The 27,687-nt window shown below is 37.3% G+C and overlaps 2 protein-coding genes across 2 annotated transcripts; one reads left to right on the top strand and one right to left on the bottom strand.

Moving 5' to 3' along the window:
- Positions 1-311: 311 nt before the first annotated feature.
- LOC145787135 (mRNA-capping enzyme-like) lies at positions 312-16,310 on the top strand. The gene is made up of 15 exons (XM_082598861.1): positions 312-523; positions 1,105-1,188; positions 7,529-7,591; positions 8,001-8,165; positions 9,522-9,679; positions 10,634-10,692; positions 11,034-11,149; positions 11,503-11,671; positions 12,130-12,270; positions 12,622-12,800; positions 13,471-13,540; positions 14,120-14,287; positions 14,526-14,649; positions 15,160-15,252; positions 15,611-16,310. Exons 1-15 carry the CDS (start codon positions 402-404, stop codon positions 15,700-15,702), a joined length of 1,803 nt encoding a protein of 600 aa, XP_082454987.1. The 5' UTR covers positions 312-401; the 3' UTR covers positions 15,703-16,310.
- A 25-nt stretch (positions 16,311-16,335) lies between these two features.
- LOC145787134 (protein ecdysoneless homolog) lies at positions 16,336-18,999 on the bottom strand. Its single transcript, XM_082598860.1, has one exon. The coding sequence runs from the start codon at positions 18,931-18,933 to the stop codon at positions 17,029-17,031; it is 1,905 nt and encodes a 634-aa protein (XP_082454986.1). The 5' UTR covers positions 18,934-18,999; the 3' UTR covers positions 16,336-17,028.
- Between the last annotated feature and the right edge of the window lie 8,688 nt (positions 19,000-27,687).

Genomic DNA, 27,687 nt, shown 5'->3' with positions numbered 1-27,687 from the left:
TTTTCAAACGACTGGCCCCAGCTCCACTTGAATTTCACGTAGAGCTCCAGCTTCGTTGAAAATGCACGACTCCGGGGCTTCAGCTCCAAAGCCCTGCATTTTTCTTGTATTTGGTATATGAGTTGTTTTTATTGGCCTTCATATAACTGAAAAAACCTAACTTATATTTGTCCACACTTTGCTGGGCCACTTTGTATAAACACTATTACAAATCTCAGTATATATAAATCTTTTAAAAATAGTAGTGCACCCTTAACTTATATTTTTGATTTCTTGTTATTCCTAAATTTTATGCTGTTTTATGTAGATTCAGGTGTATACATTATGGAGAGTAGGCTACACTTAGACATATTGTTCAAATCATTCATGTAGCTTAAAGAATATTTGCATGTTATAAAATCATGAGTGTCCCTCCAAGATGGTTGCATTGTCCCAGGAAAGGTGGTTTGGTTGCTGGAAAATTTCTTCCATTTAAAACACCTCTTGATGCAAGATATGATAAAGATGTCCCTGAGGAATGCAGGTATGACACAACTTAAGACTACTGCCGGCCTGCACAACATACAGCTCGTGAGCCACTTGCAATGGCAAAATCTTTTTCTGCAGTCGCTAAATTATTACAATATATTTTACAAAACTCTGTGATAACAATTTTTGGATTATTAGATTGCTTATAAATAAGTACGGAATAACTTTTGTAAATACAACGATGACACTTTGTGGTGTGCTCTTTCAACTGTTTTCTTTAGTATGATTGGACCATGTTTTTCTGTCCTTAGTTCAATTTATGGTAAAATAGTTGCTGAAATTTGCCATGGATATTCATTGTTTTTAGATGCATTTTTTAGTGCGACGTTTCTGGAATGTTATAATTAATTGCAGGACAAACTCAAGGGGCTGTTGAATTATTTAGAAATATTTTGTGTTAAGTGTTTTAAACAAGTATGCACACTGTAAGAGTGTAAGGTATGCTTAAATCCTGTCTTGATACATAAGTCTAATTTTTGTCTTCATTTTGTATTGATACATAAGTGTCCTACTGTCCTAGTCTACCGTACTTTGATTGTCACTTCAGTGGTTTTAAACATTTTCATTTGTTTGCAGATTTAACCCAGAAATGCTGTTTATGTATTTAAGAGGACTTAAAGTTGAAATGTCTGCTATTATTGACCTTACAAACACAAATAGGTATGGATTTTATCATCTAGTGTTTTAGTGTCACTGTCACAATTCTTTACGTTTTTATACTGGTGTCCACAAGACAAGAAAAGTGTTGTTTAATGTGACCCTGTGGTCCAAACTCTTCAAAACAACATTAGTCATCAATGCCAAAATAAAATCCATCTTTAAACTCTATGTTTATATGGCTAAAAACTACAAGAATGACAGTTGAATCAATGAAGTATAATTTGTTTTTAATGTTGATTGTTGATAGTATATATAATACTAGAGATGCAGCAAACCCAAAATTTTTATCCGCACACCGCACCGCAACTGACTCATCTATCCGCGCACCGCAATTTATCTGGAACTTTGACACTGCACCGCACCGCAAATTACAAAATTTTCAAAAAATATTTCAACGCGTTATTTTTTAGAAAGTCAATTGTAGCAAAAAGCACCCATGTCATATATCTAGTAACCTACCAGTACAGTTGTGCACTAATTGACGGGTGGCGACGATGTCGTCCCCTGCCGATGTCGTACCCCCGATGTCGTACCCTCAGTCCCTCATACATCGGGACGCGCAATAATTTACGCCGGCAAAAAAAAGCTTCAGATGCGGCGCGCTGTTGGATTTCAGCTCAAGCGTCAATGCCCATGTCGTCTCCAGTGAGTGATCATGAATCACGCTGCCGAACAGACTTCAAAATGCGGCGGGCTGTTGCATTTCAGCTCGAGCGTCAATGCTCACGGTATTCTTTCAGTTTGGTACAACTTGTGGGATTAGTTGATGAACAAACAATTTTTTTTTTTGTTCAGATGAACAAACAAATTATTTTAATTTCAAAAATAAAAATTAATTTCTAGGCTAATTTTTTTTCAAATGTCCGCTAGCCAGGATTAATTATTTTGTTGCTGACGAGTAAACAGTTTGTTTATTTATTATTATTTCTTTAAAATAACATAACCTACGGACACGGTAGCCCACTGCTACGAGTGGCGGATCTATGCAAAATGGCGCCCATGGCAAAGTTTAAATGTGCGCCCTTTTTAACAATTTAAGTTAAATATTGCATACAAGTCTTTTATGAACAAATCGTGAAGAAAATAAATCAATGTATTATTGCCGTTTTATAATGTTCAAAGGCAGTCACGAGAGATTGTTTCGTCATGCAAATTTTGTTCTCTCTGCAGAGCTAATCAATTTGATAGAATGCTGCGCTATTGCGCCTTTCCAAGTTATTTCTAACATAAAAACTAGCCAACGCGGCTTATTACTTTTTCATCTGACGCTGTGTGTGTATAGTCTACTGTAGCCTACTACCAAGTGAATTATTGGACAAAATCAATCGGACATAAGCTTATTGTCTGCTTGACGTTTCAGCTTCTGCTGCTTGCAAGTCTCGTCTCTTTCGCCCTTCAGCCCCACTTTCCTTTTTCTTTGTATTGGTTTGTTTTAGAGTCTAAAAGGGCAAGTAAAAGTTAAATTAAAAAAATCCTTGGTCGATAATTACAATATATAGCCTAGGCATACGCAAAATGTTTTCGTAGTTTTTTACGTAGGCCTAGCCAACTTAATTAAAAATTCATCTCAATAGAGCATTGTGTTGATGCAACCGGCGGTGACCAACCTGTAGATAGAGGTATTTTTGTCCGGCAGATTTTTTCAAAAACTAATATTAATTAATTTAATTTGTCGCTGACATTTGTTGGCATGTCGGCGGGTTTTGTAACCGTTGGGTTATAGCCTATGCTAACTAGAGATTGAAGAAACTGATAGCGAATCAATCCCAACATTGGTGTGTAGGCTACTAGCTACTAAGAATTGCGTTCATTTTATCCGTTTGACAACTTGAGGAAGTTAGGTAAAAGTACGGTACCGTATATTTATAAAGCACAGCTTGTGAAGTTGTCAATGAACCTCAAAACTTCAGACTGCTTAGTGCTAGGCAGTGCCAGCACAGCACGTAAAAGAAATCATACCTAGCATAATTCTTGGTCTCAAAATTTCACATAATGATGCTTATAGGCTCAATAATACTTCAATGCTAATTTCTTCCTAGAACAGACTGAGTGCTCTGGTCAGGACAAATTGAAGTCATACAACAGATGAGATTTATAAATTCTTATAAAAATGAATAAGTAAGTTCTGGAGCTACTTCTAAGCTTCAACTAATCGCTGCTTAGCGACTTTACTAAACTTCCAATTTTTAAATGGCAAAACCGTCATTTCCGTAGGGTGGCAAATGACTAGGTCGTCTCGTTGTCTCCCTGTCGGTATGGAAACTTGTGTAACTTTTGCATTGTGTATATTACTTGCATATTTCCAACATGTAGGCCTACTGTAGCCTACTATGTTCCTGTTACTGACAAATAAACCATTGATTGATTGATTCCAATTGTTGCTGACTGAACGTAAAGTGAGCCAGGAGAGGCACAATGTTGCTTTTTCAACGTCCATTGTTTGACAATGGCTACAGTAAAGAGTGACCTTTTTTGATGTTTGTTGGGCGCAAATTAGATTTTGAAGAAAGTATAACTCACAAATTTTATTTTTTACCAACCGATTTTTGCGCCCAAGGCTCGAGCCATGCCTGCCATACCCTAGGTAAGCTACACCACTGCAGTGCTACGGCCTCTAGGGGAACGAAGTCGTAAAAATGTGGCTTGTAATTCTGTTCACTTCCGTTTAATTGTGTGTCTGAAAATACGTTATCAATGGAAAATTACCATCACAGAAATGAAGAAGAGCAAATTCTAAAATTAGTTTGCAGTCATTATGTGTTTATATCTTGACCTAGCCTATAGCATAAATTTCAAGCTAATACCTGTCCGCTTACAACAGTTAGCTTTGTTTTCTAAGTAGGCTAGTCCTAGGCCTATGTTGACTTGCGAACAAGGCGGACTATATAGAAAGCAGTATAGACTATATAGAAAACAAATGCGAACCATCGATGCAGTGCAGTAACGTGGCACCTTTTTTTAACATTATTGTTAAGCAGAAGCGCTATGTTCTTTGCTTGGATTCGCTATCATGCAATAGGCCAAATGCAAAAAAGTAATGCTTTGAATAATAATCAAGACATAAAATAGCCCAGTCAAGCCTAACAGTAAGAATATAGCTAAAACAGATCGAAATCTATAGAAAATAATTTCAAAATTGCAACCTAGTTAAGCTTTTATTTAACAACGTTTCTACTTTCAACAACGCGTTATCATTTCTCACTATGCGGCCCGTGGAGTTTTTCTCAGACCCTAATGTGGCCCTTCATGTTTGCAGTCTTGGACCACCCTGGTTTACACAATTGTTTTTTTTAGTCACACGTTAACTGAGGTTTACTCTAGCCTAGCTTTTTCTGTTTTCATGGTTTTAGCTTTCAAAGTAGGCCTAGCAGTTCAGATTTTCAAAGTAGGTTACTTATTAAAAAGTAACAGTTGAGCACATCTCTAATCTACATTACCAGATAACGTAGGACCACACTTGTTGCATGTCATAGTTAATGTTTTTGCTAGCTGTTTCTGTGTTTTTTGTCGTAGCTTAGATATGTTTACTTTCGCCATTTATTGCGTTTATTTATTGTCCGCCTCGTTAGCTCAGTTATGCGCCGGCTCAAGATCACGCGGCGCAAGCTCGACGCTCGGGATGTACGCTTGAGCAACGCATTTCAAGACTGCTCTCCATTCAGCGGGCCCTAGTGAATGGAATAATTTCTCGGCAACAACACATCAACAATCGGAAAACTTCACTCTGCCAATCTCGGTGACCGGCCCTGCGTCAAGAGCCACTGCAAGTACGCGTAACTACGGTACCAGGAATAACCAATCAAGGCTTTGTCAGTCCGAGGATAAAGATTCAAAACCAACGAACCAATTTGCAGTGGGCTACGTTAGCGATGTGAAAATAAATGTTCATGAAAAGAAATTGAGTGTTGATTCAGTGGCGTAGCTTGGAAATGTGCCGCCCGGGGCGGATTCAGATTTTGCCACCCCTTCAAGAAAAAGTATGTGAAAATGAAATGCGTTTTTTTATCAGATTATAATCCAAATCAAAAATCGTAGTCTTAAAGTGCCACCCCCAGACGTGCCGCCCGGGGCGGTCTGTCCCCCCCCCTTAGCTACGCCACAGTGTTGATTGCAAGAACATGAAATCCATGTTTTTCGGACAAAAAAGCAATGCGAAGTTCATGAGGAATCAGAACAGGGCAAGAAAGATTTTTTTGTTTTCAATTCAGTTTTATTTTTCTTTGTATAAGTGATGATAAGTTGAACAATATTGTAACGAGTAAAACAGTAATGATAAATTTAACAATAGAGTACAGGAACAAAACCAACAAAAGAAAAAGGTAGCTAAAATTTCGTTTCGATTTGAATAAGTTCGTTTCGAAAAACCATAATTTTTACCTACATTTAAATGGACAAAAAAAGTTGAACATCTGGCAACAGGGACGACATCGACGTGGGACGACATCGGCAGGGGACGACATCGGGGGGACGACATGTCCAGGGGACGACATCGGTGGCATTCCTAATTGACTAGGCTAACCAGATCATATTTTCTTATCAGCAATGCATCTAAGTTCTAAGACATAATACAAACTAAGACAAATAGAATGTTCCTGGATCCAGTATCAGGACTTTTGAACACTTTTTGTAAGCAATAATGCAAATTTAATGTTAGTAGCTATATGAATACACACACATGAGTAAAACTTATAGCCTGAACTCACTGGGCTAACTGTTATAGTAACTAATGCGGTAGTTGCGCTACGGAATGGCCCGTTTCGGTGAGTCCGATCCCTTAACGGGGGATTTTTTCAATTTTTTTTTTAAAATTATCGGGTACCGTAGCCTAATTATCATTGACGTTTTAGGGTTAGGGGTTTGGAGTTAGGGTTAGGGGTTAGAGATTAGGAACTCACCGAATCAGACTCACCGAATCGGACTCACCGAATAGTAGCAGACCCGTTGCGCTAGGCCTATAGCCTGGTAACTGGGAGCTGAGCTTATCAGCTAGGCTATTAACCAAAAACATTCGTACAGCTTCCCTCACAAGACAGCCCCAAAAACCCTGTCAACTGCAAACCATTTGCAATTTGCATAGCCTTCCAGCTTAGGGTTTCCAAAGAAAAAAACACTGATTCGTGTTTCCAATTTAAATTTGAAGTTTCATAACTGATTTTTTTGAAAAGTTGAAAGTTTACATTTACGAAAGTTTAATTTCTTGAAAGTTTACGCGGCAAGCGGCGCGGCTTTGTCACTTCAACCTTCGGCGCGGCACGCGGCAAAAAAGTCAAAAGCGGCCGCGCACGCGGCGCGGCTTGCATCACTAGTATATGTATACATTGTACTAAATACTGCTGGTTTTGTAGCAATGGAACTAATATATGTGTACGGTATTTTAAATCTCATTATTTGAGCACATGTGTGTTCAAAATTGTGTAAAAGCCTTTAGGTGATCATATGGCTTCTTCAAGAAATGGGTTTAAGCAAACATGGCGGAAGTATCATGTGTGTTGTCCTTAAGAAAGAATGCAAATAGTTCCGTGAACATTTTTCTAGAGACTGGAAAAATTTGCTTAACAAAGCAGAGGTGGGAAGTAGCGCACTACTTTGTAGCACCGTTACATTTCTTTCAGTCGCACTCTTGCTACCCGCTAGGCTACTTTCCAGTATAAACTGAAAAAAATGACTCGTTTATGGGGATTTTTCATGGAAACAATGAGTGAAAATTGTGAGAAACATCAAGCTACGTTAATATCGACAAGAGTGAAAAGTGATCAACACTAGTCACAACTGCAAAGATGAATTTTTTGGTGTGTTAGTTCCATCGCATGAAACGTCGGTACTGAAAGAAAAGTCACTTGTGGAGACCTTCTTTTCAGACAGAAGCATGTCCTTGAGCTTTTCTAGTACCGATTTATAATATCTCTTTATTAAATATAATACATCCCCATTTCTTCCAGTGCTTTGGTGGAAAGATTTTTCTCCATTGGAATAGGCATGCTGAAGCCAAATCGGGCAAGACTCAGCGACTCGCATTTTGAAATAGCCTACTCTTGTTTTTGAAAGATGCATAACAATAAATGTCACCTAGAACGTTTTTTCTATATGTAACGACGTTGAAATGGCAGTGAAAACGAATATCATTCGTTTTCAAGGTCATTTTAATGTTGCAAAGCACTTCCTGTGTCAGTTTAAGTTAAGACAGAAGTAGCGGTAGCGTATGCTGCTTTAAAAGTAGCTGGTGCCCACCTCTGCTAACAACATATGTAATTATGTATATATATATGTTGTTCTTAAATCTTAACAATGGATTGTCATACCTTGTCTTCACCAATCTATGAATGCGTTTTAAACTATTTAGATTTTACAACAAAAATGAATTCACTGAAAATGGAATACTTCATCAGAAAATATCTTGTCGTGGGTAAGAATCAAAAGGTTAAACTTTCCATTTTGTTTTGATATAACCTGGCTTCTACACCATTGCCAACAATGCCAACACTAATGAGTAATGTTTTCATCCTACTTTCTTAATTTGTAAAGATATTTTCTCCAGCATGGACTTTTACCAAAGTCAGTGGAAGTTACATTTTAATAAATATATATGTTGAAAGAAACTAGTCTAAAGTACTGTGCACTTATAGTGTTCATATGAAAATTGAAAATACATTCATTTTTGTTCAGAAATATTTCGCATTTAATCCAGTTGCACTGTATAAAAACTTTGCAGGAGATTTTGAAATTGCAATCGCCTTGACTTGTAATAAATTTATTAAATGAATTTATTTGTCTCAGTTTTATTAAAATTTTAAATGTTTCATATGCATTCTCAGACACGGAGAGTGTCCTGATGAAAATTCCACTCGACTTTTCATTGACCTTTGTGACACTATTCTTCGTAAACATCCATTGGGTGTAGTTGGAATTCACTGCACACATGGCTACAATAGAACGGGCTTCCTGATCTCTGCTTATCTTGTTGAAAAGCTTGACTGGAGGTACAAAACTTTGATTCATATCTTTCTTGAAAGTGCCAGTAATGTTTCTCCAGCTTTTGTTCGAAATCAAATGTATTTGCGAAGAACTTGTGTGTGTAATTCATCAGTTTTTCTTTTAAGGGGACACCTCTAATGAAATCCCAATATTCGCTTATGGCTGAGAAGCTTGCCTCAGATAAGCTAACTATTGTGGGAACCCCCACATACCATATATTTCTGAAAAGGGCATGAAAAGACACATCTGAATATGCAAGTCTCATGAAATAAAAGTTTAATTTGATGCAATGAGCTTCCTTCAAACACAGACAATATTTCAATAATTATTTTTTGACATGCTAATAGAAAACACTGTTTCTCACTACCAGCACCATATAGCAACAAGAAATGTTATGAAATGCTAGATCTACCTTATATGCAAATACCTATGAGAGCTTTTTTCTCTAAAATGTCACTTTCCTAAAAAAAAACAAATTTTTTGAAAGTTACCTGTGTGCGAAAATATTTATACACATTTTTTTCAATAAAATGGTCAAGAAATAAAATTTTTAAAAAAGCTCTCATAGGTTGATGCAATACCATTGTACCAGCATGCATTCCAATTTTTAGCCAATTCGGACAAGAAATAAACAAATGAGTTTGTTTAAATAAACATATACTGCAAAAAAAATGTCATTTTGAGTAAAACTCGTTTAAAGTTATGGTTTGCAAATACAAAGCAAATCGTGCATTTTCAGCTAGGCTATTGTTACTGTCACTACTGGCTTTGAAATGCTAGGATACAGAAAATTTGTAACTGCTGAAGCATGACCAAAACAACAGCTACAAATACCACAAATATATAGAACCAGAAAGGGCTTTTCTGTTGCTACTATTAGTATATTTTCAGCATATCATATCATCGTTCTGGCATATTTTAGACTTTTGGGTCGCGTGGTAGCTCCACTAGTTCTAAAATTTAACAGGGAATGAATTGGAATTGTGGAGAAACTGCCATATATTCAGAATCCTGATGAAATTCTCTATCTTTTCAGTCCAAAATATAATTTTCTTCAAAAAATTTTTTTTTCATTAGAGGTTTCCCCTTAAGCTGTTATTTAATTTAATTTTTGGACTGAATGTTTTTAGCTTGGTGTTCAGTTCAGTTGTTTTTTTATTTCTGACCATCATATCAAAACAATACACATCAACATAGCAAAGGTCAAGAAAAAGGTAGAAGCGACAAAACGCGAACGTTAAAACGTGCTTGTGATCGAAGTAAGTTATTGAGTTGAAAAAAATTTGGCACGGCACGGTTCTCATTTAATTCCTCAGTGCAGTGTTAAAACTTTACATTGTAACGTTGTCGTTACCTTGCAGTGTAGAGGCAGCCCACGCAGCGTTTTCTCAAGCTCGCCCACCTGGGATTATTAAAGGTCATTACATTGAAGAGTTATTTGCTCGTTATGCGAACCGGGAAGATGCTCCCGCCCCTCCTCCATTGCCCATATGGCATACTGAATCAGACGACACAGTTGGTGAGCTTTTTGTTGTTTTTTCTTTTTTAATCGAATGAAACCAAACGAAGTACTATATTTTTGTTATAATAAGTCTATGCTTTGGGCTAACTCACCTTCATTTTAAGCTCCCTTTTTCACTGTCTAACAAAACGTTACTGTATTGCTTTGAAGTTCATATTTTCGGTTAGCAAGTAAGAGTGTTCTCACATGATTCTTCAACTAGAATCGTTGGTCTTTGCAATGCAAAGATTGCATGGCTTGGTGCAAGCAATTTTATTTGTAAGTCAGTAGTAGTACCGGTAGTACCAGAAAAGCTGAGGAAGTCAATACGAAACTACAGTAATATGTACTCTTAACCTGGAAGTAAATTTGCGTCACATTTAACGAACACCTAGTTCTCGAGCAAATACACAACGTGCAATCGTACAGTGAAAAGCCGCTTTGTTATCTTGAATATTAGTTGTATTATGTTACATTTGTCGTCTTTAGAAACGTTCTTTCACAATGTCGTAATCAAGCTATGAAGACAAAGGTTCAGATTTTTGTATGCTTAATATCGCACTACAACAAGATGCACAATGTCAAACAAAGTCTTGGTTTTGACATTTCAAACTTACGAACCAAACTCATATCGCTCAATGTCTTTACCGTCATGTCCTATTGTCCGATATGCAAACTCTTGTGTGGTGACTCATACGATTTGATAGCTTAAGCATACCACTTGTGATACGTTGAGCCATTTCCAACATTAGAAAGCAAATAAACAAAATCTAAAACGCTATGTTTATTGGGTAAACTGCTTATCATTTTATTTGAAATCAGTTTTGTCACTTCAATTTCCGGTATCGAAATATGATATTTGTGTAATGCTTGTGTCTGTGGTGTGAACCGTGTTGTTTGTTTTCTTGCTAACTATTGCGTTGCTCAGAATGTTCAATATTCATATTTCTCAACATGACGATCTTTGCACAGATGATGACGGCGAGGAAGTTAATGGAGGGAGAGAAGGCAGAAGAGAGTATGGTGCTAATGTAAGTATCTCCAGCCAAAACTAAAAAAAAAACTTGGTTTGGAATCTTAATTCTGGCAATTTTGCATTCTTGCACAGGCTTTTAATCACTGACATTAATAAAGTGAAGACATATCCTGTTTAATCTTCCATTGGGTTTCGCTGGATAGAGAAGAGCTGTCTTTAAAATGTTGAACAAGCATTGCTTTGTCTCGCCGTTTCTTTGTATGCAATGCAAAGCGCTTATTCAACTGTGCTATCGGGGCAAAAATGTAATTCAACAAAATAAATGTAATTAAACCAAATCGAATTTACAGTTTGATCTCATGTTCGGGCCGCCGAATAATTTATTTTTCCTTGCAGGTTAAAAGTAAAAACTTTATGGACGAAATCGAAATACCCGGTATTGAGCAAGTAGTCACGCAGCCAACTTTGGGTCAAGTTCAACAAATCGTGCAATCTATGTGTGGTTGGAAAAGGTACGTTAAAAGTCACACTTAATTTCGAACAACTACTGTATAAAGAAAAAGTTGAAAGATTGATAAAGCAGTTGCAGGCATTAGAACGTTTTACGCGTCAAATTGGCGTTATGATCTGAAACGACGTAGTAGGGTTGAAGTTTCACAAAATTGATGACGCAATCAATCATAGCATGGAGTCTTGTAATGTTACCACCGTGCTCGTTAAGACCAAGGGTTCAAATTCCGTTTGATGTCAGACTTTTTCCCTACTGGCGCAGCAAAAATATCATGTCGACACTTTGACTTTGCATCAGAAGGTAATTGTCAAAGTTTTGTTTCTCTTTTTCTTACGACAGCTATTTCTTTTCCAGAAAAGGATTCCCTGGAGCCCAGCCAGTGTCCATGGCTGTAAAAAATATGGATCTTTTGGTGCAGAAACCGTTTCTAGTCAGCTGGAAAGCCGACGGTGTTCGGTATTTGATGTTGCTCAAAGGAAAAGATCAAGTTTATATGTTGGACAGGGACAACACGGTGTTCAAGGTGAACTGAAATAAAATAAAATTTTAAGAAATACGACAGCTCTTGCGGCGCTGAAAGTCACAGAGACAATCAGTTGCAGCAACTTGCAGGTGCTACCACGCTTACAACTAACTGTCTTCCACACAGTTGAGCCAATTAAGCTCTGGTATCAATGGCTATTCTCTATGAGCTAGGAAGCAGAAGATCATTTAATATTTCCCCCAAGCAAAATATTTTCTTTGGAATAATTTTCAATTTTTATTCAGCCTGGTTATTCAGTTTTTAGAGTTCCCCAGTGAAACTTTGTTACGAAAATCCTTCTTCCCATGACACGTTATCTTATCAAAATCGTAAAATCACCATTTTGTTGTAGAGATCACTCTATTGTGTTGCACGTTTAAACCAATGGCGCGTGTTTGTTTCACTAACATCAAATCTACGTGGCTGTGTGACGTAATTCTAATTACGCATTTGTTCAGATTCCAAACTTAGACTTCCCACATCGAAAAGACCTTTCAAACCCACTGAGGGATACTTTGCTGGATGGAGAAATGATAGTTGATCTTGTCAATGGCCAAAAAGTCCCAAGGTTTCTTATATATGACATCATAAAATACGTGGTATGTTATTTGTTGATATGCTGCTTATTTTGAATCGAAATACGTTGTGAAAGAAGGTTTTATTTTTTAAAATGTTTGCTTTGGTGCACTCTTAGTATATGATGTTGGCTTTATGGAAATGCTTGAAATAGAAACACTTCAAACTTTTTTTTCAAAATTTCTTAGTCTTCGTATAAATAGTTTTGTTTCGAAACTGTTTTCGCAGAGGTAAATTCGATATTTCTCATGTAAAACACGTTTGTTAGCCCCCAAGTGATTTTTCCCATGATAAGTCCTGCAACCGCGACATAGTTTACATTAAACAGATGAAAAACTATGCAATTGTGGTTTATAACCTTTCGAAATTGACAGGGTCAACCGGTCGGTGAGTGCGATTTTCAACGGCGCTTACAATGCATCGACAAGGAAATCATCGGGCCACGTCACGAGAAAATGCGCAGAGGCATGATCGACAAGAGGAGGGAGCCGTTCAGTGTCCGGAAGAAAGAGTTCTGGGATGTTCTTCAATCACGCGAACTCTTGGACGGCAAGTAGGTACGGTTGTACTTCGGAGGGGTGAATTTGTTAAGACTCGCTAAGCGTCAACTTAGGGAACTGAGACATCAATTTTTTTTTTATCTCGCCTATGTTTTGTCTAATGGAAAGCAACATGGACTCAATACCGATTATTTTAAATCTCGTTCTGAATTTGATTTGAACATTTTGTTAAGTCGTTTATCAGAATAAATCTGTGTAAATCTTGCTGTGTTATTCAGCAAACCTTGGTTGGAGATGTCTCTGATGTTCTCTATAATAATAGAATGTAATAATAACACAGAATAATCTTGCAACATGAATGATGAAATAGCGCAATGATCTCGGATGCGAAGACATATTGTTCAGTATGTTTTCTGTTCTATAAAAAGAAATTACGTTGCTCGTCAGTCAATGAATTCAAAAATGATTAGAAACGAGGTTTAACAAACGCTCCGGTTTTGTGCTTGACACTGGTATCAGCTCAATGAAACTATTAGTTTTTTCACTTTTACTACCTGAAATTCGCATAATTTTTTTTGCAGTTCTGATTTCTTCTACAGCTTGTTTAGTGATTTGGTTTGATAAAGAATACATTACATATCTAAGTTTACTATAAAATGTTTATTCCGATCTGAAATCTAATAAAAACTTGGTATGAAACTAATTGGAAACAACGTCATTCAGATTCAGCAGTATGGTGTCCCATGAAGTTGATGGATTGATATTCCAACCTGCCTGTGCCCATCCTATCGATGTAAGTTAGCAGCCAGGATATTTGGCTATCCTGTTTTTTGTGAAAAATATAACTGTACAGGTTTGTGGTAGTGGATTATTGTAATGATGACCGTTGCATGTTCGCAGCGGAAAAACTTTACAAGCTTTAATGAATTTCTCTGCTGCATAGCTGAGGAATGGTTGTTACTCTTGCAATAGTTGCTAGTTGACTCAGGCCCGGATTTAGGGGGGGGAAGAGGGTGCAGGTGCCCCGGGCCCCCTACGTGGAAAAAATGTTATTTTGTGCTATTGTTTTCTTTCAGCCTTCGAAGTTTCTGCAAAATGCCGTGTAGTGCTGGATTAATGTTACTGTAGACGTAGAGGTGGATTTTCGCGCCGTAGGCGCGAAAAATTTTTTTGCAAGGGGGCCTCTCGATCTAAAAGTGCCCCGGGCACAATTCTAAATTCGGCCCTGATTTGACTGTGTTTTTGCTCTTCTAAAATTGGTGAAAACCAGTTCTTGTTTGCAATTTTTCGAAATATTGTTTCTCGCATCAAGATCATTCGCCATTCTACTGTTTGCCAAAAAGGTAAATTTGTTTCATTGTCTTCTTACCAGACTTATAAACCCGGTCGCAACGATGACATGTTAAAGTGGAAGCCCTCCACTCTCAATAGCGTTGATTTCAGACTAAACATACAAACACAACAAGGGGTGGGCATGGTTCCGAAGCTGCTGGGATTGCTCTTTGTTGGCCAGCTTGACAAACCGTTTGCTCAAATGAAAGTGAGTCGTGCATGTAAGGTATCTAATCAACAATATGAAGAGGTGTTTCGTTGTGCATTTGTTCATTTTTAGCAAACTCTTGTTCTTAGATTAAGTCCATTCGTTTGGGAGTGGAATAGTTTATCGCGACAAATTATTGTTTAGACTTATCGGTACCGTACTGACGAATGATTGGCCAATTCGAATAATTTGCTTTTTGGTTTGTGTTGTAATATTTTTTCTATTGCATTTTTGGAAGGTCACAAAAGAATTAAAGACTTACAATAACAAGATCATTGAATGCACGTTTTCGGATGGATCTTGGAAGTTCATGAGAGAAAGAACAGACAAAAGTTTTCCTAATGCCTATGCAACTGCTATGGGTAATTTTCTAGAAATTGATCATTTTGTCCATATACCAGGCATCGGTCTGATTGTTAACTTAATTTTAAAATTAAGTATTCTAAAAAAAGAATTTCCATTAGACACAGTAATCGGGGGTGGTTTGCATGTTAGTTTGATCAGACTGCGCTTACAGTTTAGCTTGTATTATGCATATTTTTAAGTCTAAAGTGTGCAGTCTTTTCAGCTTGTTAACATGGATTGCAAAGTGGGATTAAAATACCACATTTATAGAACGGGCTTCGAACATATCGATCGGTGCACAGAAAGAGAAAAGCGCAGAGGTTTTCACCAAGTGTCTAAGTAGTTCAGTTCCAGCATGCCGATCTGCGATAAAACCTCGATATGTCGTGGGGAGATTGATTGCGCTGTCAGTGAATTTAGCTTCTCTTGAGGCCAACCTAACTAATATGCTTGGTGCGTGAACTCAGCACAGATTCGTTTAAGTTTGTTCAAATTTTTAATTCTAACTGCTGTAATATATTTTATAGCGGTGTGTGAAAGTATACAACATCCTGTCACGAAAGAAATGCTGTTTGACCTCATAGAGAAGCGCAGCCATGCAGCCAAGATGAAACACCGAGGTATCAGTGTGTGAACACATGTTTCATGTGTTGCAGCATACTGTGCTGTAACACTGCTCTAGCCTATTGAGCGAAATTTAGACCATGATGCTAAAAAGAAACACTTTCTCGATTTGCCATTACGTAAGAACAATTGACTTACGAATGATACACAATGTAGATTAAACGTGATAATAACTACAGTAGGCTCATTTTTCCGCGTGTTTTAGAATGATCGCGTCGTCTGAGCAAAAGTTCTTTTATAAAGTTGTGGTTTTCATGGATAGTGATCATTAAAATATTCTATTGCGCACGAACGGTAGGAGTTGTGTAGAATTAGGTTGAAAGGGAAGTTTTAATTTGTCGTTACGTGTTACAGCTCACCAAGAACAAGCTGAAACTTCAAGAAAACGCAATAGAACGGGCGAGTTCGTGGCTCCAATAGGTGCACCCCCGAAGAAAGCATCATGACTATTGCTTAGAAACTTCTTGATGACGATTCAAGACAGCGAGCCACACCGTCATTGTAGACATCTGATGTTTTTATGTTTGATACTTTGTGGCCTGCAACCAACTACCAACTTTCGCGTTATATCGTTTCAGCATTACAATCTACCCAAGATTCACGACCTCAGTTGAGAATTTCTTGTGTAGAAAAGGAGATATCCAACTTTGGTTAAAGAATGCCTTTTACGATGAGTTTGTTTTTCACCGAGCGAAATATAATTGTTTTTATGGTTGTTGATCGCTTTACTTGTCTGACCATCATTAGCGTAACACCACCACTTGATATTGTTGCGCAGACTGGTCAACGTGCTCTCAGTGCACGACCCATTACATTACCTTCGCTTCAATTAAATTTCATAGTTTGCCAATGGATTATGTTCAAAATACGTACTTCACACATATCGTATATCACAATTCGCTTCATTTTGTCAACTCTTGTTATTATGGAAGGTATTTTAATGAACACACGGACACTGAACCTCAGACATTCACACAGAGATGACTTTGAGAATCCCTGATTAACAATTTTGTGCACGCTGAACGTGTAATGTCGCGACACCGTAATAAAAAACGTTTTCAAGTTTGAATGTTGTGGTGTAAAAATTTATGCGTAGAGCCGGCATAAATGCATACACTGGGAAAGCAAAGCAAGACGTATGCCCCGATGGTTAGCACGTGACTTCGTGAAAGAAGCTTTAAGAAGTAGCGACGCTGGTTCGACTTTCGCGGTGTGCGCTTGCACAACGCACGTTAAGGACTGCTCTCCATTCAGCGGCATCTAATGGATGGAATAATTCCTCGGCAACAATCGGAAACTTCACTTTGTCAATCTCGGTGACAGGGCCTGCGTCAGTGGTTCCAAGCTTCTACAAGTACCGTACATGCGAAACTGCCAGGATTAAGCTATCAAAAAACCTTCCCCAATGCGAGGATAAAGATTCAATCTATTTTCGTGTCTATGTTCGAACTAAACGCGACTGAGTTCTGGTTGTGCAACATACAGGTTACAGAGCTTTGAAATTCGAGCTTTCTTCAAATGGCACTTGACGAAATGCAAGTTTGCAACAACAACAAAAAACAGCAGTCTTTTATCAGTTAAAACATCGGCATTCCAATTAAGACATTTTTAACGAAGCAATAAAACGAAGGCCAATTGCACAAAATCAAATTTACAAAAGACAAAATGATGCATTTTCTTCGAAAGTTGTGAGTTCACTTCAGTGGTTGAGCTAAGTGCCGGAAGATAAAAAAAAAAACTTCCTCTGCGTGGCAGTAGACAAGTTTATCATTCTAGCTAGGTAAATTTGCACCAATGGTGTTTAAAATGTTAGTGATAGGTCCAGATGTAGCCCTTTCATCACGGGTGCCCTGGAGAAAATTTTCTAACAGATTTACATTGATATCAACAGGATTTTCCTTATCTTCAGGCAACGCTCCGATATCTTTAGTATTATAAACTTCATTTTCTTTCACAAAACTTTTACCAACAGCAGTACTGGAAAGTTCGAGATCCATTTGCTTCATATACTCTGTCATTTTCTCCATTTCAAAGTTAAGTTTTGTGCCTGATGTTTCCGAAGTCTCTTCATCGGATTCTTCACTTGATAGAAAATCACTTAAGTCATCATCAGATGGTTGAGAACTTGCAGGAAGTTTGCTGCCAGTTAAATTCAACATGGACTGAAGGCTTTCAAGAAATGTGTTTGTATCAAAGGATAAAGGTTCAATTCCATCGACTTCTATTCCACTGTAGTCTGAAATCTTATCAACAAACGTATTAACCTTAGAAACGGTTTCATCAAGTTGTTCATTTTTATTTTCACCTTGTTTACTTTCTTCACTGCTTGTTTGCTTTGAGTGCAGTGATGAGAAGCCATCAGATATAGTTTTTGCTATCGCATCTACATCATTTTCATCTAAAGTCAACCATTTGTCACAACTTTCACTCGGGAGATTATTTGGAGCAGCAATTGCCAGTGTACGCAATTCAGGCAGACTCTGTTGATTTTTCCATGTGAGCAAAAGTTTTAACATTTTATGAGAAGCAGTAAAGTTTGTGTCTTTGTTTTGTTCTGAAGTCTCCAAATAATATAGTTTTGCTTGGTTCATCAGTTCATGGTAGAGTTTAGAACCTTCTATCTCGCCTCGAAAATAACCTGTCTCGGCCAAGGCCAACACAAAAATTTGAAATTCATCTTTGTTAAAATTTGTTTTATGTTCATCACACTTATCAAGCGAAGGAAAATTTTTCTGAGCATTGGCACAGATGATTTCACAACCATGTGCAATTTTCATTCCAAGATCAACTCCCTTTTCTTCAAACGGCCTCATTTTCTTGTCTATTTGATAACCGCTTCGTTTATCAGGAATAAAGTGTTGCTGAACTAATTGAGCATAGTGCTGTCTTGCCATTGGTATGTTTGTCCATACTCTGTCTCCGGGAAGCATGTGAACAAATTGTCTGCATGAACGAAGGTCTATTGGATCTCTGAGATAAAATGCATTGACACACTGAGAAATAAAACTAGGGTATTGATCCAACAAATGTACCAAGTTTCTGGGAATGAACACGTTTGCAAAATGGTTACAACTTAAAGCTTTTTCTGGGAACCCATCAATTCGTTTTCGTATGCATGCTGATATCTGAGAATTTGACTGTGTATATTGTGGGTAGCGAGCAATGATGTTTAAAGCTCTTTGAAGGGTTACCTTTCCCACAGGAGAATAAACCACATGGGCAGGTGTAGACGGCGTTGTCAAAATGTGCACACTCCCTTGACTAATAAAAACACGATTTTCACTGGTATCTGGAGTAAGCCATTTCGGAAGAAACTGGGCAGCTTCAATAAGAAGAAATTCTCCATCACTGTCTGCTACACTTGCAATGAGTTCAGGATAAACGCTTGTGATCTTTTGTATTAAATAAACAATAAACCATTCATCATCCAATGAATCACCATATTTGGTTGAGCCAAAAAGGCACATTAGTTCCTCATTCTTGCGTAGCTGCAAATTAAACGATTGGTTTTGCCATATGTAACCACAGGTTTCATGAAGTACTAACGCAAGACATTTGTCTAAATAGTTCTTCAGCTTTCTTTTCAGCAGATCCAATTCACAGGCTGTGTTGTTGAGATACAATGAATAATGAACGACATCATCAGGCAGTCGTTTCTTGAATAATTCAGTCATCATGAGAATTTTGAAAGTGTTACATACATGATTAAAACACAATCAAGTCCATTTTTTTATTCCAAATATCACCTGAATTAAAAAATAATCAAACACTGTGGATAAGACAATTTTGGTAAAGAGGTTACTTTCTTCAGCCACAGACATATACAACCAAGCAACCACACGGCATTTAACATAATGGATTAAAATTGAACATAAACTATAAACTACTGCCGTTTCATTTTGCATTTCGTTTTTCAATTCAGTGTTTAGATCAGTCATTCATTTTCATTGTAGATATGATAAGCAGTTATTTTTTGTTACTTGATAAGGGCTAACGTGTGTATGGCCGAAAACGTTTGTAGCTTATAGTTTATGTTCAATTTTAATCCATTATGTTAAATGCCGTGTGGTTGCTTGGTTGTATATGTCTGTGACTGTGGATAAGGTTTCTTACCACATACAATTACAGAATACTATACAGATAACCAAATAATTGCGTAGTGAATTTGTTAAGCTTCTTTATGCTATTAACAGGTATATGAATTTGACCAAACCAGCAATTTACCAACCCCGAGATGTGTATCGAGCATGGGAAATTCCGCATTATTTCTTCTTCAATTGCAAATGATTCCGGTTTGGGATTTATGAATTTAATCAAAAAAACAGAAAATATTAATTTATGATTTCACTAGATATCATTTATGACTTACCAAAGACCCAATGCCAATTACATTTATATCAGTGGATTAAAAAATGCATAGTTCAGTACTTCTTAAACTATGAAATATGACCCTATGTTCCAACAATCAAGTTTATTTCGGCACAACCCAACATTCATTTCAACACACAAATAGCAGAAAATATAACATATGTATGTATGAATAACATATGCAGAAAATGTTACTTTTATTCATATGTAAGCTATGGAGGCACCAAAAACCATGGAGGCACTGAAAAAAAACAGCATGCGGTTATCTAAGTCAAGGTGCCCCACTGCCCTCACGACACGTTGGGTTGCAAAATATAATCTTAAGGTTACAAAACAAATTAAAAGCAAATTGGCTTATCAGTACATCGAAAAATAAAAGCTTTTGCAACCTTCACAACAAAATAGAGTAGGCCTATAGTGAAATTATTTCTGCTACAATTTGTGGATATCTCTATGGCATACGGTAGGCCTCCTGTCAGTTGTTTGCTAAGAACATCTGTCTGAGATAGGCCTATCAAACAGTAATAATCACCCAGTCACAACCATTTATGCATTGTTATGTTTTAATTTTACAAACTGACTGATATAGGTCTTGTTGCATGCATTCTGTTCTCAGCGTAGTTACTGAAAGAACCTGGGCTAACAGGTAAATCAATCAAGTTTATTTCGGCATAGGACCGCAAAACAAAAAAGGTTGAAACCCCAACAGTAAATTACACTAAATCAAGTTCTAGCATTATTTCAAGAATTATCTGTTTCGCTATTAAGAATTTCTAAACGATTACAATCATCTTATTTCACCCAATAGTCGTTAATGGTCTTGTGCAATCACCAATTTTTAGAGACTGTTGGTGATGAAATAAACCTGCACTGAATCAGGGTTGCCAGATACTCAAGCTATAGTAAGGCCAAATCCATTATAAAATAAGGCCAAAAAAAGGCCAAATTTTTTATTTACTTCTAAGGCTAAATAAACGCTAACTACTTAATTGAAATAATTTTTTGAAAATGTCATTTTACAATCAAATATGACAGATAATAATTTAGCACTGTCAGAGCATAATGACCGGTTCGTTTGCATAATTTGATTAATAAAAAATTACTGTAGTACCAGATGAACTAGAAACCATTATTACTTCAATTCATGAACAGTGCTATTCGGAACATCTAGCTAAACAATAAGCATGAATTTGTCTTATTGGGTATATATGTACCAGGGATGTCTACAACTACAGGATTGGAAACTATTTTCAGTGCTATACATGACTACAGAAGAATTATTAAAATAAAACACTGTTTGTATCAACTAAAGAATGTATAAAATTCACTTTCGCAATAACAATATAAAATATAGCCTTCACTCACATCAAAACTTATTTGATGTATAGAAGTTTAAAACCACGAATCTAAAAAATCAAAAATAAACGAATGCAAAGATTCCCTGTCGTTCTGTAGCATTTTGCGTATTGCAAACCGGATCAGAAGTAAACGTGGAGTGTTGAACAATCAGTGAAATGTGTTGTCGTAGGCTTTTATAATAAACTTATTCACAGACCAACCTAGTACGAAATCAATACGTTTAAGATGTCATAAGAACTAAAACTAATACTCGGTTTTGAAATTATTTAGCAGCAAACAAAATACGACAAGATTGCACAAATGAAATGCAAACACATCACATTAACAAACAAGGCAAGTGTATACTTTACGGTTTACGACAGGTGCAACTTAATAGAACCACCCTGTCCACCGCTAACACATTCTCTACTCTCTATCTATGTCTCTACTCAGTACTCTCTAATTAAAATTAAAACGAATATAGGTCAGGCTCCAAGTGATGATAAGTGATACTTTTATATTCAGGGGCGGCTCGCTAGTGTGTGCTGCGGTGCTGCAGCACTCCCATAAAAGTTTTCACAAAAAGTTTCTCAAATATCTTAGCGTTTTTTCTGCCCAAAATGTATTTTTTGTTCTCTGTTCACAGAATTGCTGACTGTTATAAGTGTAAATTATATTTGGAAACTCTGCGTGCTAGGAAATATGTGCTGTTTTGAAACAGCACACCAGCATAACGTCGTAGAGGCATCGACTGTGACGTCGTAGAGCCGCCTGTTTTCTTGAATTGCCTGTACAAGCGAATTGCAAAGCGGTGTGCTGTCTTCGGAACAGCACACTGGCAGAACGAGAAAAAAGGAAAAAAGGCACAGAGTGAAAAGTCGATCCACTTTGTCTGGCTTCGTGGTGACGTCAAAAGTGGTTTACAACGCAATAGGCAATAGTGACACCAGTTTGAATCCACCTGGAGGGGGGTCTCCTTCAGAAAATTACATTTGATTTGGTGCATTCTGAGCATATTTTAGCTCTAAATTGTGATAAATGTTTAATGTAAAACTTGGCTTATAAGCTTTGCAAATGTGTAATATTTTGAATGGGACAAAGTGGTTTACAACGCAATAGGCAATAGTGACACCAGTTTGAATCCACCTTCACGTTGTGAAATTTTAGGATAGGTCTACTTTTTCCCATCCTTAGCAAAAACTGCTTAAATTTAATATGTCATGCAACAAGCAACGTATCTACATCCAAAATGTAAAGTGACATAGGCCACGGGAGAATTTTTTGTCGAGTAGGTAATGAAAATAAACAAGCGTTTTCTCTTTTAATCATTAAGAACGTGATATTCACATATGTTTGTTGATCGTCCCATTCAAAATATTACACATTTGCAAAGCTTATAAGCCAAGTTTTACATTAAACATTTATCACAATTTAGAGCTAAAATATGCTCAGAATGCACCAAATCAAATGTAATTTTCTGAAGGAGACCCCCCTCCCCCCACTGTTGTATTCGCCTTCGCGGCCACAGCACCCCCATTTCTAGGACTCACCAGCCGCCACTGTTTATATTACAATTGAAATTAAATTTCCTTAAAATAATACTTTCTAAACCGGTCAAAACTTGCAGCCATAAAAAGGGCCAAATAAGGCCAGATTTTCTGGCCTTATTTGCATCAATTTTTTTAGGCCAACTGCAATTTAAAAAGGCAGTTTTCTGGAATTTGGCCTAAAAAAAGCCATCTGGCAACTCTGCACTGAATTACTGAACGATCTGCAAAAATTCCGTCTTCAGTGTTGCCAGATCTTTTAATTTTTTGTCCTTTTTCATTTTTTTAAATTTATTTGAAGAGGTAACCTACTAAATCAAACCAGAACTCTCTTAAAGAAAGAAACTCTTAGAAACTCTTCCAAAGAAACTTAAAGAAACTTAAAGAAACTCTCCCATAGCACATGACTAGGGAACTGTGTTCCGAAAGCTTGCGCAACTTACTATTGCCACAGCAAACTTGCAGCATCAGGCTAAGACAGATCGTTTAAATCTACCTTGTGAAGTCTCTTTAAAGAACATCACCAAGCAACAAACAAGTTTTTTGGCCATATCCTGAAAAAGGAAAAGTTAGAACACACTGCTTTTTGTGGAAAGACCAAAAGAGAACGAGCACGTGGAAAACAGCATTTCACTATTTTAAATAACCTCAAAGATCATCTTCATGTTACAACTTCAATACAACCGACAAGAATAAACACTTCTACTTTTTGGTGAAGTTTTATACCAGAACATGGAAAACAATTTAGATACACTATTTCGAAAAAAGATTGCGAATAAAAAATTTAGTCATCATTTTGTATTGGGTAAACATTAGTAGGCCTATATGATTATCGAGAGGGACAAGAATGGGCAACTTTGAATCGCTTCCGTACCACTGTTGGTCGGTTCAAACACAACATGTTTTCCCGGGGTTTATGTGACTCACCAACCTGTGTTTGTGGCGAACCTCAAACAACACGTCATAAATCACTGATTTGAAGACATTGCTCTGGTTGCAGCAATTGGGAGGTGTTGCCTGAATTGCTACTTCATAAGTAGGAAGAATCAATCAATCAATCAAGTTTATTTTCGGCATAGCTCCACATTCATTTTCAAGTACACATCAGGAGATATAACAAATAGCTTTTTTTATATGGAAACTACACCATGGAGGCACCGAAAAAACCACGCGGTTATCTAAGTCAAGGTGCCCCCACATGGGATGTTTTACTGGATACAATATATAATTGGATTAATAGTACAGAAAAAACAAACAAACACAAAGAAAAACAACAACAACACCAAAAAAGGAAAAAAAAAGTTATCAACAACAGTAGCCTAAAGCAACAATATAATCACAAAATGACACTTAAATGGGTCAGTAACTAGTAGCTTAGGACAGTTTATCAAGTCAAGTCAAGTCAATTTATTTTGTTTTAACAGCGCCATATATTAACATATAATCAGAGTAAAATGTAATTGTCAAAACAATGCATTGTACAACTGTTGGTTAGATTATGGCGCAATCAGGATGGTAGCGAAAGACCATAAGCAGTCATCTAGTCAGCCACCACCCCATCACAGTAAATCTAACTACACATTCATACACATTAGTGTGCAGAGGCAGGCACACTACTTCATTGAATAAAAAGGGTTCGCCACTGAGATTGAAAAACAACTACTGTTGGTTTGAATCTGCATTCTCAGACTGAGTAAGCCTGAAGGATGAAGATTCAAACCAACGACCAAGAATTGACCAACCATCAATAATTAGTGATTGTGTGCTATAATAGGCTACAGCACTTGCGAAAGTTTTCCTGAAATAACGAGGAAAAACGTGGATACCACCACCGAATTGTAACAATTTTTATGTGAAGCATACAAAAACAGGGCAATTTGATAATAATAACTGTAGAGAACAAATATTAATAAGTACGATATGATGATATAGGCCTACTGTAAAGGCCTAAGTTATCCTTTGTATTGAGCACTTAAGGTACGCATGTATATTCATGTAACAGTTGGTTTTTGAGATTTTTTTTAAAGCAAATTTTTTAAATCAATTTTTTTAAATCAATTCCAACAATGTAAATAATGCCAAAAATCAGCTTTAGTAATTTAAAATGAGTTGTTTTTATACTCCTTTTTGAAAGAAGAAAACGACAACATTGTGATTTGCTTTGGGATATTATTCCACAAGGTTGCTCCAGCATATTTAATGCATTTTTTCCCAGAATTGGAATTTATTTGCTGAATATATAAGTTATAGAAGATTTAACCAAGTCAAAAAAGAAGCTTAAGCTCTAAGCTATTGGGAAAAAAGAGTGTGGTTTACGAAAATGAGAGACTAACATTTTTATTAAAAGAAGAATAAGAAGCAATGAAAAAACCTACACTACATTTCCTTCCAGTTTATACTTTTCTTTTTTCTTTGTTAAATCTGTGGTCATGTTCTAACGTTTACTTTTGTACTGAGCGTAGTCGGCCTTTTTTAAACAACTTTTACTGCGGACTCTCCAAAATCTCTTTGAATCCACAGCCCTGGTCACAAAAGTTTCTCGAAAGTGATCTCGAAAGTTTCCATTACCTACCAGTGTGATTTTTACATTTCTGAACTGCTGTAAGGAAATCCGCACAAATGAAAGCACTGTAGGTCCTAGGTCCTCACTATCAGGGTCGGTTTTCTCTACGCCCAACTTCGTCATTCTTGGTTGGTTAGTTTTGAATCTTTATTCTCGGACTGACAAAGCCTTGATTAGTTATTCCTGGTAGTTTCGCATACTTTTATTTAGAGGCTCTTGACGCAGGGCCGGTTACCGAGATTGGCAGAGTGAAGTTTCCGATTTGTTGAAGTGTTGTCTGGGAATTATTCCATTCATTAGGTGCCGCTGAATGGAGAGCAATCCTGAAATGTGTTGCTCAGGCGCACACGCCGAGAGTCGAACCAGCACCGCGTGATCTTGAGCCGGTCGCGTAACCACTGAGCTAACGGGCTTCTTGCGTTTGAGGCCGCTGCAGACCACGTTGCTACATCCAGTGTCCAGGCGCAGTACCCAATGGATTATGTGTTCATCGAGCGTTGTGAGGTTCACATATTTGTCCTGGGTTCGATATACAGAACAATGGTAGATAATGCGTGTGCAGTCTGAGAATCTGAGCAGTGACGTGCGGTGAGGTTCCTAGAGTGTGAGGCACTAATTTTTTCAAGTCACTTTTATAATAAAATTTTTTAGCAACAAAAACGGTATCATACTGATCAAAAAAATTAGCAGCATGCTTTCACATTTATTAAAAATAAAATCCATGCGCCTATCCTTTTGGACTAAAAAATCTGTGACTTTGTTGTATAGACCCTTCTTTAGTCCAAACATTACCACTAGATATTGAAAACAAGAGACAGGGAAAGCAGAAAAGGCGATTTTTAAAGCATAGCCACACAGCCACTTCTTTTTTGAGTACCGTACCAATGTCTTTGAAAGTTGCGAGTTATTTTTTTTTGTTCAGTCGTCTGATGCAAACCTTATAAATTTGGAACAGGTCTTCCTTTATTTATGACTTTAACTTTGGATTGAAAGTTTAGTTTTTAAAAATCTTTCAGATTTGATACTAAATCTTCGTCCATTTTAGTTAAATTTTATAAGAAACTATCCTTCACACTGCAAGAAGTCACATACACGTACTATGCGGGCATTCCAGCTTGACGAAAAAGGTTTCATAGCTGTGACGTCACATTTGAGGCATGCCTCAAATCCTAGCTAAATCGTTCATGATGATTTCTGGGCGACTTTGCGAAAGAAAAAAAGGCACGCAAAATGCAGTGAATGGAAGTTTTCTGATCTGAAGTGAGGCACAGCTTGGCGCTGCCTCTCCTCGCGTATTTCAACGATTTTGACCACGTGAACGCTCGATATGAATATCGCCACAGAAACAGAAAAAATTAAAGCATAATTTGGGTGTAGAAACGTAAAATTTGGGGGAAAGGGGGCACGATTACAGCAATTCACACAAATTAAAGCACCTAAAAACGTGCAGTATTTACTACTTTTTAACAAATAATATTTATTCTGTGATAACCATTTCTTTGATATAACTTTTGCTTTGCCAGATATTGGCAGGTGAGGCACTGCCTCACCTGCTTCCCCTGACTGCACGTCCCTGAATTTAAGCCACATGCACAAGATGGTGAGTCGGCGAGACCCCATTGCATTGGCTCATTATAACATATTGCTGTTGAAACGGCTCACCCCAGTTCGCAGGCTATTGAGCTGCACTGCCCGTCACTCGTCTTCAGCATAAAGGCCCGATTTACCAGAATTTTTACGAGAAATCGCACTACTTTTTTGTCTGGGATCATGCGGAGGAGCTTTAGGGTTAGCCCTTGGTGCCACACAGTGTCATAGACAGCAGTGAGGTCTTCCAAGATTACTCCTGCTTTGTTGCCTTTCTCGAAACTTTTCTCAACATCCTCGGTTTGCTTGATGAGTCGTACAGCGTCCGTGCCTAAATTCAGCTTGTTCTTTTGGTAGCTGAGGATCAACAACTGGCTCGAGTCTAGTTAGCAGGAGCCGTTCCAGGATCTTATATGGGACGCAGAGTAGTGATATTGGGCGATAGCATCTGGAGGGTCGGGCAAGCAGAATAGAAGCTTTTCAATCATGCCAGGCATTTGGGGCCACAACCTCGTCATTACAATTTTTGTTCCCGACAAGATCTTCAATTTGTTTTCAAACGGTGGTGGTAGTCTACATGCTTTAGAGATGAACATGGACTTGGATTTGGATTAAATTTTGCCGGATCTGACGGCAGCGACAGAATTTGGATCGAATTTAGATTTAAGCAATTTTAACAACCAGATTTGGATTTGGACATCTGCTAATGTGGATAGGCAATTACTTTAATTTAACTCAACATTGTCAAACGTTTCGTAAATGTAAAATTGATGGAACCATCTGAATGTTTTTTATTCCTTCTTTGCATTTTCGACTTTTGGCGACGTAAAAATATTTTGTGTTGTTGCTAGTCTCAATACATGTTTTGATTGTTATCTGGCCATGCATGCTATGTGCTAAAAATAAACTAAATTGCATGAAAGGTGACACTTTTAAAATAAGATCAGCTTACAGAATCAGGCTCTCGTAAAGTATGAGATAAAGCGCTATGTAAGAATGGGTCTACTCTGTTTCTGTATATTTACGAC

This window comes from Aplidium turbinatum, chromosome 18, assembly GCF_918807975.1.
Source record: "Aplidium turbinatum chromosome 18, kaAplTurb1.1, whole genome shotgun sequence".
In the NCBI taxonomy this organism is placed as follows: domain Eukaryota; kingdom Metazoa; phylum Chordata; class Ascidiacea; order Aplousobranchia; family Polyclinidae; genus Aplidium; species Aplidium turbinatum.
Note: the sequence above shows the minus strand (reverse complement) of the source record. Positions and strands in the feature narration are given on the sequence as shown.

Excerpts from the sequence above, each read along its gene's own strand:
- LOC145787135 (XM_082598861.1), top strand. The coding sequence starts at position 402 with ATGAGTGTCCCTCCAAGATGGTTGCATTGTCCCAGGAAAGGTGGTTTG. Across the intron at positions 11,672-12,129 it reads GGGACAACACGGTGTTCAAG|ATTCCAAACTTAGACTTCCC; the intron begins GTGAACTGAAAT and ends GCATTTGTTCAG. Across the intron at positions 13,541-14,119 it reads CCTGTGCCCATCCTATCGAT|ACTTATAAACCCGGTCGCAA; the intron begins GTAAGTTAGCAG and ends TCTTCTTACCAG.
- LOC145787134 (XM_082598860.1), bottom strand. The coding sequence starts at position 18,933 with ATGATGACTGAATTATTCAAGAAACGACTGCCTGATGATGTCGTTCAT.